The sequence below is a fragment of the Pteronotus mesoamericanus genome, unplaced genomic scaffold, assembly GCF_021234165.1.
Source record: "Pteronotus mesoamericanus isolate MK-2021 breed Mesoamerican mustached bat unplaced genomic scaffold, CSHL_Meso_final contig_20, whole genome shotgun sequence".
In the NCBI taxonomy this organism is placed as follows: Eukaryota; Metazoa; Chordata; class Mammalia; order Chiroptera; family Mormoopidae; genus Pteronotus; species Pteronotus mesoamericanus.
This window is the reverse complement of record NW_026555085.1, coordinates 43,808,305-43,827,181: the sequence shown is the minus strand read 5'-3', so window position 1 is coordinate 43,827,181 and position 18,877 is coordinate 43,808,305. Positions and strand designations below refer to the sequence as shown.

The window sequence follows — 18,877 nt, the reverse complement described above, 5'->3', positions numbered from 1 at the left end:
GAAAGTTTTGCAGATGAAATAAGTTATTAATACTTACAGCTGGCCATATCCCAGTTTATGATACATCAGTGAATATGCAAGCAGTTGTTACGAATGGAAATATTTGCTGTTAACTTTGAAAATGATGTGACACTTAAATATTTAATATGAAAAATGTTCAATTTATAAACAGGATTTTGAGCACCAGCAATCCCTCTTGTCTTAAGATAGTTTTTGAGACCAGATTATAATAAAAGCCCACATTTCAAGCCCTCCCTATATACTGAGCACTCTGCTAAGCACTTTAACAAAATAAATGCCATTTGTTTCTCACTTAATTGTACCAGTGCCATGAAATTGGTATGGTTATCATGCCCATTTTACCAGTGAGGCTAAAGAGATTTTGACTGAGGAGGTGACACAGACCATAAAGCTGGTGGCAGCATCTAACAACAGATGTGCCCTAACCACTGCACTAGACTGCCTCTCAGGAGCTATTTTATTTGATCGCAATACTCAGAGGTTAGAAAACTGTTAAACCAAAGAATTTAGTGTTTTATGTTTTTCAAAGATATCTTAACCACAATACCTTTAACAAAAGAAGGTATACAAACATATGCACATGTAAAATCAAACTCCAATTTCTATAGACACTGGTGCCATTCTCATGTACAGAAAGAATATATAATATGTAGTTGTTTTATAGACTAAATGAACATGAGTCTTTGTCCTCTAATCCTCCTTCGTAATTGAGGTCAATTTAAACTTCATTTGAGGGGGTACTTCTGGAGGTGGGGTTAGGGTAGGGTGGAGATGGTTGCAGGACGAGGCAGGTGCTTAGGAAGGTATGTTCATTGCAGTTAAGTTTGTACGTTCATGTACATATAAGTAGTATTTCAGTCAGTAGACAGCATAAGCGCTATCATTTGAGGGGGTCTGTAGGAAAAAAAGGAGGGAAAAGAGCTGTGTCCTCGAAAAGACTGGTTATTACTGGTAAAACAGTCCCAAGATCTATTTCAAATGAATGTAGCATATCTGTAAATTCACTAGTACTTAGATAGTATACTGTAGGGTTTTTAAATAAAATAATCTAAGGATATAAAATTTGAAGTTATTCTGTACTTCTGTGCATTCAGTTTAGTCCTGAGATGTGATAAAAGCATCTAGCATCTGTAAAATCTGGGCATAACTGATATAGCATAATCTATATTAAACTTAATTATATTTGTAAACTTATATATTATCAAAAATATTTTAATAGGTTAAGGAAATGGAAGGAATTCTAAAAAGAAGATATCCTAATTCTCTACCTGCTTTAATATTGGCTGCATCAGCGGCTGGTGATACAGTGGACAGAAATACAGTGGAATTTATGGAAAAAAGGATAAAAAAACTAGAAACTGATCTGGAGGGCAAAGACGAAGAAGCAAAGAGAAGCCTTCGTACCATGGAACAACAGTTTCAGAAAATGAAAGTAAGTGCCAGGTAGCCATAGGGATGGGGCTCAGAGATGGACTGTGGGAGCAGGGACTTCTTAGATCTGATTTTTAACAGCTCTTTCTCACAAAACCTCTACCATTATAGTCAGATGTAAAAGAAACCTGGATGCATCCTATCTTTTGTCCTCCTTCGGTATTTCAAATATGAAATAATCAAGTACAGGATAGTCTTTACATAAGCTCCTCTTGATGATATCAGAACTAGTATAAAGTCATGACAAAGCAGAGTAAAGCATCTCCTACATATATATTCAGCATAAAAATGTTTTAATTACCACAGATGAAAATATTTTCACTGAAATTTACATGTTCGAAGGCCCACTATCACATTTACCGCAAGCTATTGAAACTGTGGCCGTGTCAGCCTCCTCACCGGGCTGTGAATGTCTAGAAGGCAAGAACTGAGTTTCTGTATCTCTAGAATCTGGCCCAGAGCCTGGCACACAGTCCTAGCTAAATAAATATTCATTGAATAAATGAACAAATACTATTAGTGCCTCTTTCCACGGAATAAACTATAAAGTTATTTCATTTATAATAAAAATCTCAAGGATATAAATTTCAAGCTGACTGATTTGCTCCCTGTGAGATTTCTAAATTGATATTAGAAAGCTGAAAATGTGCTTTGCCCTAAATACTTCAGGACCACCAATTGCTTTCCCTGTTATTCCTCAAAACGTATATAGTTTGTCAGTTTGCGTAGAGAAGGGTATATACTAGTAGGTTTGATTATGAGGTTTAAAATAAGCTTTGGGGTATACAAAAATACGCATAAGTTAATGTTGAAGTAACATTAATTCCAAAATTATATAACATGTATCTAGACTATATAATGTTCTGCCCTTCAAAGATTAGGACTTCAATACATTTGACTGACTCAAAGAACACAGAGTTGGAGGCATAAGAATGGTGTAATAAGTACCTGAATGAAGGATTAGGTGGGTCCTGATAATATGGTTGCTTCAGTAACTAATGAAATATTTTAGCACTGGTTTGGCATTATGTGCATTCTCTTTTTCAGATCCAGTATGAACAGAGGCTAGAGGAGCAGGAGCAGCTACTTGCCCACAAATTGAAGGAAGCACCTCAGAACCAACTTGACAACTCCTCCAGGCTTAAAGCACTAGAGAAGGAACTCGATGACATTAAGGAAGCCCATCAAATTACTGTAAGAAACCTTGAAGCGGAAATAGACAGGCTTAAACATCAGAATGCTGAATTAGAACTCAAGAAAAATAATAAAGATGATAAAGATTTCCAGTCTATAGAATTCCAGGTGGAACAGGCTAATGCTAAAGCTAAACTGGTAAGACTCAATGAAGAGCTGGCTGCAAAGGGAAGAGAAATACAAGACCTTTCAAAAACTGTGGAAAGGCTTCAGAAGGCGAGAAGAATGATGCTGTCTAATCAGAACTCTAAGGGTAGGGAGGAAAGGACTGCAAAAAGGATGAAGAAAGATGGTTTGCACCCAGATAAAGGAAATGCTAACTCCTTCCCTGGAACCCTGGGCGGCAAGCTTTACCAACCGCATACTTTTACTGATTCCCATATTTCAGAGGTTTTACAAGAAAACTGCAGATTGAAAAATGAGCTGGAGAGATTAATTGTAGAGAGGAATGAGCTGAAGATGAAATCTGAAGAAGCTGTGAAACAGTTTGAGAATTCCATAAAAAGGTAAAATGTGAATTTTTAAATGCATGGGGATGAAAAGATACAAGTTTTTAAATTACAAGATGTTTTATCTCTGAATAATTAGTTATACCCTGAACTGAGTTCATAATTGAAAAAAGAGATTGTAGTACATTGCTAGGCAGAGATCTGTTTCTGACTAGGATCCTCTACCTTTTGGAAGCCAGATTCTGATGAACCTCAATCTCCATGTCAACCCAAGTTATAGCCTTGGGCTGACCAGTCTTGTCTTCTTTCTGCGTGTATCTAAATGGTGTTAGTAAGCTGACCCATTGGGCTTTCTTGCAAATGAGTATCATTATTTATGATTGCCATAGGCAGAATGCTGTCAAAAAATAGCTATTACAAAAACGAGTTGACATTCTAAGAGGAAATGGTCCTTTTTTCCAAAATAACTCTTCAGATTAATCTTGTGATCACATCCATTTCATGCCTTGAAGAACTTGTAATCACCAGGTACTCTCAGAATCTCCAGGTGTGCTCGGCTGTCTGTTTCCTCAGGTGTTTCGCATGCTCAGATTGTTTTCACCTGAGCAAACCAAGTTCTAGTCCTCTTTTGCTGTCTTTCTGTACCAATTTTCCACAAGTAGCCTCTTTGATTTCCATCTCACTTCCTCTTAAATATGGCTCTCATCCTCACTATTCTTTTAAACCTGGTCACTGACCTTCCCAGTCCAGCAGAGTTTTCTCCACCCTCATTCTCCTTGACATTGTTGACCACACTGCCTTTCCTGAGTGGTGGCCTCCCCTAACCTCCATGACTTGGCAGCTCTAAAACATTTTTTCTGTTCCTTTTAACTGACTTGTGACTCCTCTTCATTCTCCCTCCTCAGGAATCTCACTTTCTTAGCCTAACTTGCTGAATTTCATCACTGCCTTTTGCTTGTTCATGTTTCGGGTCCTACCTCTTCCACAAGTTATTTCCTATACCTGCCAGGAAATTTCCTGCTTCTACCTCCCAGCTTTCACATAATTCATGAGTATATACCAAGAAAGCACTAATCATAACTCTGCCTTATAGCTCCTTGAGAACTGATGTAAGACTATGCTTCCTTTTGCAACCAGTAAACAGTAATAAATTTGTGAGATTTTAAATCCTTTAGGGTGTACAAAAACACATAATTTAATGTTTAGGAAGCAACATATTAATTACAATATTATATGTTGAGAATCTATAATGTTATGACCTTCAAAGATTAGGACTTCAATACATTAAACTGACTTAAGGAACACAAAGTTGGAGGTGTCTCACAGAGTATTGACTGCCTGCATGAAGGAGTAGGTGGGACACAGGAAGAGAGCATAGGAAGAAAAATAAACATAGGAAGCACCGAACAAACACTTATTGATTGGCAGCAATGTCTCATTGAGTCGTCATGGTGACCATATTGCTTCCAAGTTGAAACTTTTTTCGTACAGTCCTGAATGTCATAGTAGCAATTAAGCTATTTGGAAAGAATCACATTCTTTGGTAGAAATAATTCAGGTTTTTCCTATAAATTTTTTTGTACATATTTATAATTTTTTAGTATTGTTAATCTGTTTCTCAGACAGCTCTGGGTCTGGGAAATAAGAAATAACCTTTCCTAGTACCATATTTAGGCCATTTTTTAATTATGAACAGTTACATCATGGGTGCTCCAGATTTTGATGCTCTTCTTAGGACCTACTCAAAATAGTCATATAATCAAATAAGCAATTGATACATTTGTTTGTAACTTTGAAATTGTTATATTAATAGGTATCCGATAGTGACTAAATATCTTTTGATTACAATCCTGCCTTTTTTAAATAATATTTCCAATAAGAGAGGAAATGCTTATCTATAAGAAATATATCAGCTCTTTAGTTGTAACTTTACCATTTACTAAACTGTCTCTGAATGCTAAACTTTGTCACAGAGACAAATGAATAGCCTCTCACAGCCCAGATTAGGTTCAGTTACCCTGTGTCCTGAGAATTACTGCAAAAGCAATTTTATTCTCACAACATGCAACTAGCTCAGAGTCATATGCATGGGCCAAAAACTGTAGAATGATGCCTAGACAAAGCATTGGTGATTTTAAAGAGATCAACTGTGATTATCCAAGTAAGAATCTGGGAAGAAATCTTGAGTTTTTCTTAAAAGATAAAATGACAGGCCCTTTGCTTTAAATCCAAACAGAACATTTGAAAGCTTTGATTCCCTCAGATGTGCAGCACCAAGTAGGGGGTGATGCGGAGGGCCTGGCCTGGTTCAGCTTTGCTGGGCTCGAACCACATCTCTGCAACTTAGTGATCTGGGACCCCAGATACATCATTCTTTCCTAAAGTCAAGTTTGCCCTTATAAAATTCAGTAAGTAATTGTGAGCTCATGGAGTGGTTGTAAGAACTCATAAATAAATGTGTAAGTCACCTGGCACAGTGCAGTAGATATCGGTGCCCTCTCTCCCTTTGCTGTTTTAACTTCTGGGCTTCTTAAACTATTTTTGTGCTAACTCTGAATTAGGTTGAAAAGCTGCTTTTATGTGTCGTTTTCTTTCATTTGCTCTAAAGGCTGAAGGAAGAGACTGCAGCACACATCATCTCTCTCAAAGCATCTCATCAGGGGGAAGTAGAGAAACTTCTTTGCCAAAATGCAGTAGAAAATTCTTCTTCCAAAGTAGCTGAACTAAATCGTAAAATAGCAACTCAGGACGTAAGTGACTTTAACAAACTTTGATTTTAATGTGATGATTTTTCTTTTTAGTACTGTTAAAAAAACATTAATTTGGAATTATTTTAACTTCCCTTTATGTTGGTGATAGAAATGGTATTTTATTTTTGTATGAGGATACCATTACCATATTTTAACTATTCTAAAGTTATACCTCTAAATACGTGTTTTACAGTTTTGTTCCCTGTCTTTCTCAAATAGATCTTCTAAGTAGGTGTTAATTAGTGGTTGAAGGCTGTGTCTAATGTCATTGAACTTGAATGTTAAACCATCTCCCCCTACCCCAAATCTCAACTGACAAGTAATTGTCCTGATCATTCTTCTTGCCCCATTAACTGTTATTCATTAAACAAATAATGATCCTGGGTCTGTAGACAGTCAAGCACTGGGGATAAAATAATGAACAGAGATGTACACAGCTCTAGCTATTACGAAAGCACAGCCTTTTAAAAATTATGACAGAGTATGCCGACAGCTCATCTGCAACTTCCTCAAAAGTGTCTTCCTTCTCGGATATCTATGAATGTCTACCATGTGGACCATCTTTGGAGTTAGTAAGTTGAAAAAAACAGCATTAAAATAAATGTGCGACTTACTTTCAAATGGTGTATCCAAGAAAAAAAATAAATAAGGCAAAATGTTAGGAGTTGGTAATTCAAGTTGAATATATGAATGTTCATCTGCTTGACATCTTTGCAGGTTTTAATTTTAAAAAGCAAGCTAAGGTAATTATTCAAGAAATAATTACCTCAACTACCACCTCTGCCACCTGTAATTATTTAATAGCATCTTAATTAAAAACAAATCCCCCAATTGGGGAAGTTTGAATATGGACTAGATATTAGATGTGAAATTATTATTAATTTTCTTAGGTATTAAAATGTTATTGCAGTTTTGTGAGAAAAGACCCTTGTAAAGAGATGCATGTTGAAGTATTTGGGATATTTAAGGATGAAATGTAATGAGTTCTATAATTTAATCTCAGCTCAGAAACAAATTACTGTGATTGTTTTTAATAAAACAGTGAAAAAGATTTCAAGTGCTTTTCAAAGGTAACCATTATAGAGCCTTGAAGATAACCTCTGTAGCCTTTTTCCTCATAAGAGTGGAGTGTTAGTGAGCAGGTGTAAACATTATATCACGTGATTATATAGTAAGGAGCCACCTGGGAGAGGTAGACAAAGTAGTGCCATGATCCCATAGTGGCATAAATACTTTACTTTCCCAGCATTCTAAATGTAATATTGCAAATTGTGCATTAAATAGAAGGCAGCATGGTTTGATCGTAAAAACAGTAAAACATTAGAGATGAAATGAATTTTTCCTAAGTTTTTTCAGTTCCTAAATGAAGTCTTAGAGTTATTTCAGTTTTTTTGTCTAAAAATATGAGACTAACATTTATTTGACAGATATTAAGCTTGTTATCTTTATTTAGTCAATAGCTCTTAAATAAAGGTTTTTATTGTACTTAATCACAAAATATGAAAATAATAATTTCCACTTTCTTCAAAATGCTTAAGACTTTATAGAGGTTTATTTTATTTTATCTTTATTGTATTTTTTCCATTACCCTTCAGTCCCCCTATACCCCCTCCCTCTCAGCAATCTTAAAAAGGTATTTTTCAGGCCTTCAGAAGAAAAGTACTAGAGATAAAGAAGCTAAGTAGTTACATAGTCATTAATTTGTAATATGTGATGATTTATATTAAATGTTGAAAGAAGCAAAACAATGAATTTATTCAAAGAGTTTAATTCAATAAACTTAATTTCTATTACAATTTATATTATAACTCAGTAACTTTAAAATTAGGGGTTTTTTTTATTTTTTAATACAAACAAAAGTCATTAGTTGGCTTTCTTATATCTTTTCAACTAATGTTCAAGGAAAAGCTTTTTTAACTTAGTACTCCTAACATAATTTCCTAGGTACTTATAAAACATTTCCAAAATCAAGTTAATGAGCTGCAGGATAAACAGGAGTCTCTGGTAGTTTCTCAAGTTCGAGAAGAAATTCTACAGAAAGAGGTAAGAAATAACAAAAAATACTGGGCTAACATAAGGTTCTATTAGCCATTTCAACCATATTCATATTTCTGCATAAATTTTTAACTTAAATGTACAAATAGACATGTAGAAATATCATATCAAGTTAATATTAATAACTTGTTAATGGAAAGTCATGTTTATGGAAAGTTTGCTTTCCCAGATGTTATTTTCTGAGCAGTGGGGAAATGGGATTGTTGGTTCTTTTGTTGACTATTAGGACATATAATTGTATGATGAAAACCATTTCTGCATTAAGTACTAAGACTATTTAATTTGGTTAGGAAATAGATAAAGTAATCATGACAGTGATACTGGATCACCAAGAATATAATTACAGGAAATAGATCTTTCTGGAAACTCACCATAACAATAATAGTTACAGTGAGTGTTAAGTGTTTAGTACGTACGAGGCACTGTGATAAGTGTTGTATGTGGTTCTTCACCATAGCCCCAAAGGGTAAGTACGATTATTCCCATTTTATAGATGAAGAAATCGATCCTAGAGAAACTAAGCAACTTGCCTAAGGGTACCAAGCCCCTGTCATTGGACACTGAGGTTGTTACTATAGTTTTTTTCTATTGTATTTAAGTAACAGGAAGTGTTTTTGATCTTGCATCTTTGCTTATGTATCCATCCATATTTTGTCATGTATAATGTGCACTCTTTACCCAAATTTTTGAGGGAAAAATGAGGATGTGCATTATACATGGGTATAATGATTACATACCATGGGTATAATAATTCTGTGTATAATGCACACAGAAACAGGTGCGCATTATACATAGCAAAATATAGTACTTACATAGGATAAATGCACTAAAATGCAAGAATTTTATAAAAATAAGTATTCTATAAAAATATGTGTTCAACTTATTTATACTCTTAAAGATGTATTTAAGTAGGTACAAATAGAAATTTTTTTTCTATTTAGAACCAATTTTCTGAATTTCTGCAATTTACAAATGAATGTTTAATCGTTGAAAGGTGAATTCATTCATTAATTGATGAATAATTTTTAAACACCTACCCTCTGCTGAGCACAGTATTAGGTGAACAGAGTAAACAAAATCCCTGCTCTCTTGGAGTTTTTTATGTGGGTCATCAGACAATAAATAAATATAATATTTGATAAAAATTAAGACAACATTTGTAAAGTACTTAATATAGTGCCTAGCACGCAATGTCATCACTCATTACCACTTGTAATGTAAGGTTGATTCAGACACAACTGTCTCAGATTAAGAATCCCATGGCTCACCTCCCTTTCCAGTTAGGTGTCCTTCATTGCTCTTTGGGCATCTCACCATCATAGCACATTATATTGGAATTCTCATTCACTCAGCTGCTTTTTATTCACTTGACCAAGGACTCCCAGCTTGTGTATCAGAAAATGGATTACCTTTGTGTCACAGGACATAGTGATGGCTGGAGATGTTGTCTAACGATAAACTCGTAATCACTTTTCAGTCATTAAAAAGTTTACAGAAGTTAAAGTGACATTTGACCGTTACGTGTATAACAATGCCACTGACAACTTTTTTAGTTTAGAATCATTGTTTTATTTGTTTTCGGTTTTTTACAATTCTTAGTGATGATTATTTTGATATTACAGTTTTATGCCTTCCACCCATCACCACAGCACCCTGTAAAGCCTCTGTGACCTTTCTGCATGTCATCCAGTTAAAGTCTGCATATTTTTTGGGGTCAGGAATGTTTCACATTTAAAATACTGAGATTTGCCTCTGACTTAATTTGCTTGTATTTTTACATTTTTAAAACTAACTTAGGAAGAAAGTGTGTGTGTTTAGTATTATCGGTGTTATCAGGTACTGGATGTTTCCATGTAAAGTATAATTGAATTTGTTAATTTTATCTGTTTTCATTTGCTTGTCACTTATTTTGCCTTTCAATGTTAACAATTAGCAAATTATAATTATATGGTATAAAGAAAATACAGGCAGTTGTTTCATCAAGCTCAATATAAAGAAGCTTCACATCCTCTCCATTTAACTCCCTAGTGACATAAGATATTACCTCTTTCTCTGTGGGCCATGGTATGAAAAAGGAGGTACTGCACTAGACGGTAACTTCCCATGTGTCTTTCGTCTCTGCAGCCTCAGGATTTAAGACAGCAGCGAGCACAGAAAGTTTATTAATTCATTATCTCATATTTTATATGCATACATTTATTTGTGGAATGAATTATAAAGTATAAAATGATATGAACCAGAAGAGAATTACAAATAGGATTATGGGAAGTTGACAGAAGGAGCAATATTTTCTGAGCTCTTTTTGTATTATTTAATCTTAAAAGTAATCACTCTATTAACGAATACTTTGTAGCAAAGCTGAATACACCAAAGAAAATGACCGGCTTAATTCTGAATGCCTTAAACCAGCATGGCACATTTGGGAGGGAAAGGTGGCCCAAGTATCTGAAACCTTTTGGAATGTGAGGTCAGTTCAGAAGATGTGGTTAACATTCTTACTTCTTAGGACTACCTGTTAAAAATGAATTATTTCCATATCATAATTTTTCATTTATTTCATACATCAATTTTAGATTACAAAACTCTTAGAAGAATTGAGAGAGGCCAAAGAAAATCATACACCAGAGATGAAACATTTCATGGACTTAGAAAAGAAAATTAAACAGATGGAAATGAGACATAAACAAAGAGAGCAAGAACTTCAACAGGTAAAGTAGTAAATCACATTTACATATTTGGATAGTTCTTCACTTTTAAGTACCTCCTGTTTGCTATAGTTTTGTTGTCCCTTGCAAAACTTAACTTTTTAAAATGTTTCCATTATATATTGATCTTACTAACAATTTTAAGGTGACTATAAATCTCAAATACCCGAAGATTGGTTTGCCTTATATGTAGAAAAACAGAGAAACAACTCATATCATGTTCTTAATTATTGGTAGGTCTCTAAAAAGTTCAAGTGATTTCAGTAAATGTTTGTAAGAAAGATCTACATTAAAATGTGATCATTTAAATTATTATGTGCCTCGCACAAGTAGTATCATTGCTGTTCACAAACAGATGGATTAATAGAAATGAAAAATGACAGAAGTAAGGGCATGATAAATTTTAGGCATTAGCTTTGGTGCTAATACTTAACTGTGCTTGAACAGTGTATTATTCATCTTGGTCTGGCACAGCAAAATATCAAACTGGGAGGCTTAAAAAACAAATTAATTTTATCACAGTTCTGGAGGCTAGAATTCCAAGATCAAAGTTCAAGCTGATTCATTTTCTGGTGAGAGTTCTCATCCTGGCTTATAGATGGCCTTTCCTCAGTGTGTGTACTGCAGGGCGCAAGAGAGGAAGTAGAGAGACAAGGAGAACTCTCTGATGCCTCCTCTTATAAGGACACTAATCCAGTCATAATCTAACTGCATCCAGGGCCCCACCCTTGGGACCTCATATAACCTTAATTAGTTCCTTATTCTAAATACCACCACTCTGTGACTTAGGGCTTCAACATATGAAGGGCAGGAGTAGTTAGCAAACAAACATTCAGTCTAAAATAGTATAAACTTCTACATTCTTTGCAAACAAAAGTACCATCTACATGCAAAGTTTTACGATTGACCTGAGTTCCACAGAGAAAGTCTAGATCTTTTTAATCATATCAAGACTCCAGCTTTTTATCATTATAGGAACTACAAAATGTGAAATGGAGAACAAAGATTAATGAAATTTATTTCTCATTTTTACTGGTAGACTTTTATTTGTGGACTTCTATTAAAAACACATTGCATACCAAGAAATCATCACCCACAGTAGAGCTAAGGCACCACAGTGCATCACCACTTACCCAGAGCCGACCCTGATGTGTCACTTTTTAATGCCTGTGTTAGAAGATGGCTATAAGCTGGTAATAAATATGACTGAACGTTTGTTATTTTACATGTTATAGTCACATACTGTATAATATTTAGCCTTATGGCAAATATATTTATGTGTATTTATTGAAAAATCCTCTGTATTATTAGTGTGGTTTATAAATTTTGACCACTTTATTTGCTAAAGCAAAAATGTAGTATGATTTTTAAGATACCCTTGGTTTATAGAAGATGGTGAATTTCAGTTTCACAGTAAAATGCTACTTAGGACATCATCTAGATGGCAACGTTGGTCATTCAGACTTCAGTTTCCCTCACAAGAAGGCCAACTAGCAACATTCACAAACAAGGCAATTGTGAAAAATCTCAGAACACAGAGGTGAGTCTGAAGTACCCATTTGTCCCACAGAGGCCAAGAGGGACTACATGAAGAAGGGTAAGAGGGACAGTCACACCCTGGCCACATTGCCCCTCCCGCAGACCAGCACAGTGCTGTGCCGAACAGCTCCCTGGGGCCTGCTTTTTCTCCAGTGGGAAAAAGAGAGCTCAAGGTGAACACACAGCTTGCCCACCACGCTGGGTTGCTGCTTCCCAGGAGGCCCACTGAGGTCTTACGTCATGGGGACCTCAGGTAGAATCTGTGGGGCTCAACTAATGGAGATCAGATTGTGAGAGAAGTTCATGAACTCACTTCCTGCCACAGACACACCACAACTTTAGCTACATATAGAACAGTTTCCTCTGAAGACAAAAAACAAAAACAAAAACGAGTGACTGAATGACTCCTACACATCAAACAAACAAGGAAAAACCCACATCACATCAGGTAGGAGACGCTAACCACAATCTCACCAAAAATCTCCACCTCCAACATAGCGAGCCCAGAATCAACAGGGAGCTCGCAACCCAGACCTTTCCCTGAGGAGCAAAGAGTTTGAATCTCACATTGGGTACTTTAAATTTTAAGACCTGTGCTTGAGAGATGAACCTCCAAAACATGTATCTTTGAAAGGCAATGGGGCTTGTGTCTATGAGACCCAAAAAGCTATAGAACTGAAAAACAGCTCTTAAAGGACCAGTGGATACACCCACCTCAGGGCTCCCTGCATAGGCACCTGACTGAAAAGGCCCAGCCTTTTTGTGAAAGAGCTTAATCGGCTTATCTTAAAACTTTGGCCTGAGGGGCAGGCATCTTATTTAACACACATCTGGGAGCCTACAGACACACTGTCCGGGGTCAAGGTGGAAGTCATCTTTACAGTCTTCCTCTTCCTTGCTACAAATGGCCAATATCTTCCAGAAAGGAGCTCATACTCTCATTTGACACCTCAATTTTTTTGGCTGCCATGCAAAGGATACCTGTAGGTTGCTTGGTCCTGGTGGCCAACAAGGCTTACATTTCAGGTCCCACTGGACTGTATGTATTAATATTTGCATACTTTAAAAGCTGCCACCTGAGAGTCTGGCTTCCAGTCAACCTGAATCTAGGTGCTGAGATCCTCCCCTTTGAGACACTGACAGGTCTTGACACACCCCCAGCTAGTGGGAGCCTCTAAAAGTAAAATAGGCTGCTCAGACAATTACAAAAAGTTAAGAGAAAACCAAGAATTAGGACAAGGCAGGCAGAGTTAAACAGACAGGTTCACCTACGTGACTCCCTCCTTCCAACTGGGAGAGGTGGCTCTTTTATCTAATGTATAGAAACTAACATAGAGGCCAAGAAAAATGAAGAACTGATTAAATATATTCCAAAAGAAAGAACAAGCCAAAGCCTTAGAAAAAGAGCTTCATGAAATGAAGTGGTTAACCTGTTAAATAGTTCAAAATAATGGTCACAAAGATACCAAGCTTGGGAAAAGAATGAACAAACTGAGAACTTCAACAAAGAAGTAGAAATAAGAAAATACCAAATAAAAGTCACAGAACTTAAGAGTACAATAACTGCACAGAAAAATACATTTGAGGTATTCACAGAAGAAAGGATCAGTGAATTCAAAGACAGGGCAGTGAAAATAATCTAATCGGGGGGTGCGGGGGCGGGGGCGGGAAACAGAAAAAAGTGAAAGGAACTTAGGGAACTTAGGGAACACCATCAAACAGACCAACATTTGCACTAAAGTGATCCCAGGAGAAGAGAAAGAAAAAGGGGCAGAAAACTTAAAGCATAATGGCTGAAAACTTGTTTCCTTCTCCAGGTTATGCAGCATCCAGATTCAGGATGCCAAGAGCTCCAAATAAAAAACACCCAAAGAAATGCATGCCAAGACACATTGTAATTAAGTTTCAAAACCTAAAGATATTGAGGAACCCTCATAACATCATCAGCAGAAACTTCAGTCCAGAAGGGACTGACACAAAAAATACAGGCAGAAAGGGTAAAAGGAATTAAGTACAAATTTTAAGTTATAAAGTAAGTCACAGGAATGTAATATACAGCACAGGAAATATAGTCAGTAATGGTGATAATATATGGTGACAGATGATTGCTATATTTATTGTGATCACTTCATAAGGTATGTAAATGCTGAATCACTACGTTGTACACCTGAAATCCATATATTGTATGTCAACCATAATTGAAAATACTATTTTTTAAAAAAAGTACTGAAACGAAAAAAACTTCTAACCAGAATACCCAACAAAACTGTCATTCACAGTGGAAGGAGAAATGAGTTTTCCAGACAAACAAAAGCTAAAGAGGAGTCAATCACCACTAACTAGCCTTAGAAGAAATGTGAAAGGGACATCTATAAGCTGAAACGAAAGGGCACTAATTAGTAATAGGACAATATATGCGCATAAAAGATTAAATCTCACTGGTAAAGGTAATATATAGTAATATGCAGAATAATTTAACATTGTAAAGGTAGTGGGTTAATCACATAAAGATAGTATGATGGTTAAAAGGCAAAAGTAGTCAGAATAAAACTAAAAATTTCTTCAGGGATACACAGGATAGAAAGATATAAATTGTGACATCAAAAACAAAATAGCAGGGGAGGGGAAAATGTAGAGCTTTAGAATGCATTCATATATGTTATCAACTTAAAATAGACTTAAAAATATAAGTTGTCTTATGTAAGTAATCCTTATGGCAACCACAAAGCAAAAATTTATAGTAGATTACCCAAAAGATAGAAAGGAGACTAAGCATACCACTAAGAAATTCATAAAATCACACAGGAAGAGAATAAGAGAAGAAAGGAGCAGAATAGCTACAAAATACCTAATAAATATTTCTAATGGCACTAAGTACATACTTATAATTACTTCAAAAGTAAAAGGACTAAATTCTCCCACCAAATGACAGAGTGGCTGAATGGATTCTTTTTTTTTTAAAGACCCATCTATTTGCTGACTACTGGAGACTCATTTCAGTAGTAAGGACAAAGATGGACTAAAAATGAAGGGAAGGAAAAAGATGCAAATGGAAACCAAAAGAAAACTTTGATAGCTACAGTCATATCCGATAAAATAAGACTATACAGTAAAACTGTAATAAGAGACAAAGAAGGTCAATACATAATTAAAAAGGGGTCAATCCAGTAAGAAGGTAGAACATTAACAATAAGAAGATACAAAACTCAACACAGGAGCACTTAAATATACAGGGTCTAGCATAAATAATTCCCCTCTTTTATTACAAAATCTTTTATTACAAAATCATAAGCATGTAATTCTGTAACATAATAATATCACACTCAAACACACCATATGACATCTTAGGTGAAATATTCAAATTAAAACTATAAATTATTACACCTATATTACCCTACCAACCACACTCAAGCAGGCCTTACTTCTGCTGGACCCTATATAAAGAAAATGTGAACAAATCTAAAGGGAGAAATAAAATAATGGTAGAGGACTTTAATGCCTTACTTTCAGCAATAGATAGATCATCTTGACAGAAAATCAGTAAGGAAACATTGGCCTTAAAAAAGCACATTAGACCACATGGACGTAACGTATGCAGGACATTCCATGCAAAAGCAACTGAATACACAGTCTTCCTAAGCACACATGGATCCTACTCCTGAATGGATCAATATAGTCAGCTACAAAACAAGTCTCAATAAACTTAATCCTGTGGGAGGTCATGGCTGAGAGATACAAACTCTTTTCTTAAATATTGTTACATATATTGGGTATATAGGATCAAGGTCATGACTGCTCTTTGTTTGTACATGACTAGTTTCATATTCATTTTCCATACTAATTTCCGTAAGATTGTGACCATATTTCTCAATAGAAACTTTGCAGGTCAGGAGACAACGAGATGATATATTCAAAATATTGAAAGAAAGACTAAATCTATAATATTGTACCTGGAAAACTGTCCTTTACAAACAAAGAATAAAAGACTCCCCCCAAAAAATCAAAGCTAATGGATTCATCACAATCAGACCTGCCATGTAAGTTCTAAAGGGGATTCATCAAGTGGAAATCAGAGAATGATAATTAACATCATAAGAACATTATTGTAGGGGTAAACTCACTGGTAATGGTAAATATATAGTCAAAGTCGGATCCTCTAATATTGTAATGGTGCATAATTCACTTATAATCCAGCTTAAAAGTTAAAAACAAACTTACTAAAAATAACTGTAACTGCATTAATTTGTTATTGGATACCCAAAATAAAAATATGTGAACTATAACATCAATAACCTAATATTGGGAGTGGAAGAAGTAAAAATATGGTTTAGGTGTGCAATCAAATTTAAGTTGTTAATCAGTTTAAAGGAGGACATTGTAAGTACATCTCAGTTTATGTAAGCCTCATGGTAATCACCAAGGAAAAACCTGCAGTGGTTACACAAAAGATTATGATAAAGGAGTCAAAGCATAGTGCTATAAAAACTCATCAAATCATAAAAGATGAGAGTGCAAGATGTAAGAAGCAAGGAACATAGGATCTATAAACCAGAAAACAAAAATCTCAATCATAAGTTCTTATCAATCAATAATTTCTGTAAGTATAAATGGATTAAGTACTCCATTCAAAACCATAGAATTCTTAAATGGGTAAAAAACAAGATCCAAACAGTATCCTATTGTGTTGGCCAAAAAGTTCGTTTAGTTTTTTCTATATAATGGCTCTGGTAGCACTTAGTTGTCTTTAACTTCATTTGAAACAGTTTTGTTAGCTTGTATTGTGACAGCTGTCATAATCTGGGTTCATTTTTTTTAAAAACATCAAAATTGGTGAATTTTTGTGCAGCCATTTGAAGATGGAAGAAAATATGCAACATTTTTGGCATATTATGCTTTATTATTTCAAGAAATGTAAAAAGATAACAGAAATGCAAAAAACAAAAAAAGATTTGTACAGGGTACAGAGAAGGTTCTGTGACTGATAGAATGTGTCAAAAGTGCTTTACAAAATTTCTTGGTACTATTGACATTTTGGCCAAATAATTCTTTGTGGTAGGACTGTCTTACGCATTGGAAGATATTTAGCAGCACCCCTGGCCTCTACCCACTAGTAGCCAATAGTGGGAGATAGCTGATATACTGAAAATATCTAAATCAATAAAGTTATTGCTGAAAATGAAAAATGTGTCTTTTATTTTGTGGAAAAATCTAAATAGACTTTTTGGCCATTCGAATACATGCAAGAGATTCACCTCAGCCTTAAAGACACAGATAAAGTAAGAGTGAAGGAATGGAAAAAAATATTTCAGGCAAATGTTAACCAAAAGAAAGCAGGACTAGCTAGCTATAGCTATATTAAATAAAATAGATTTTAAGCTAAAAACAACAGAAGACAAAAAAAGATAAAGGGGTCAATCCATCAAGATATAACAATTGTAAATATTTAGCCGCCCAGGGTCAGCACACTTAAATATATAAAACAAACACTGTAACAGAACTAAAAGGAAAAATAAACAGCAATACAGTAAATATAAGGGAATTTGTTATTTCCTTCCAAACAATGGACATATCATCCCGAGGGGGGGGGGAATCAATAAAGAAATAGCAGGCTTAGAACAAACTATGGACAAAATGGACCTAGCAGACATAATACAGTGCATCTCTTTCAACAACGGCAGAGTACACATTCTTTTTCCATCACACAAGGTACATTTTCTAGGATAGATCCTGTTAGACCACAAAACAAGTCTTAGTAAATTCAAGAAGATGGAAGTCATAGCCAATGTCTTTTTGAGACCACAGTGATATGAAACTAGAAGTCAATAGGAAGAAAACTAAAAAAAGTGACAAATACATGAAATTAGCACTTTTAAGTAACCAGCGGGTCAAAGATGACATTAAAAGGCTAATGAAAAGGTATCTTGAGACAACAGAAAATGAAAACACAACTTACAGGATGCAACAAAAGCTATTCTAAGAGGAAAGGTTATAGGGATAATGCATATATCAAGAAAAAAAGATCTCAAACCACTTAACTTTACATCTCAATGAACTAGAAAAAACTAAGCCCAAATTTAGCAGAGGGAAGGAAGTAAAGATCAGAGCAGAAATAAATGAAGTACAGAATAGGAAAACAATAGGAAAGCTTAACAAAACTAAGCATTGATTCTTTGAAATCATAAACAAAATTGACAAAACTATAAACAAAAATAAGAACCCTCAAAATTGGAAACTCAGGAAAGAAGAGAGAACACAACTGATACCACAAAAATACAAAGCATGGTAGGAGACTACTATGAACAGTTACATGCATACCTCAGATACTGTGAGTTTGGTCGCAGACCACCACAAGAAAGTGAATATAGCAGTAAAGCTAGCTGTAATCTTTTTGTTGGTAAGTTGGGTTGCCTTCAGTTTATAAAAACTGCTAACATTTATGAAGCATAATAAAAAGAGGCATGACTTTATACCTCAACAAATTGGACAACCTAGAAGAAATGGATAAATTCCTAAAAATATACAAACTGCCAAGACTGAATCATTAACAAATAGAAAATCTGAACACACCAGTTACTAGCAAGAAGATTGAGTCAGTAATCAAAAATCTCTTGACAAAGAAAAGCCCAGGGCCATATGGCTTCACTGGTGAATTCCGCCATACTATTAAACACAAATTAAAGCCACTCCTCAAATTTTTCAGAAACTCCTGGTAGGTGAGGGAACACTCTCAGAC

At 35.1% G+C, this 18,877-nt stretch overlaps 1 protein-coding gene across 1 annotated transcript in view; it reads left to right on the top strand.

Annotated features, from left to right (window-relative positions):
- The window catches only part of CEP162 (centrosomal protein 162), a 73,500-nt gene that overhangs the window by 49,523 nt on the left and 5,100 nt on the right, over positions 1-18,877 (top strand). The window contains exons 22-26 of the mRNA XM_054569673.1: positions 1,241-1,453; positions 2,500-3,152; positions 5,704-5,845; positions 7,790-7,888; positions 10,474-10,608. Of these exons, the coding sequence (XP_054425648.1) occupies positions 1,241-1,453; positions 2,500-3,152; positions 5,704-5,845; positions 7,790-7,888; positions 10,474-10,608 (1,242 nt within the window). The remainder of the gene's footprint in view (positions 1-1,240; positions 1,454-2,499; positions 3,153-5,703; positions 5,846-7,789; positions 7,889-10,473; positions 10,609-18,877) is intronic.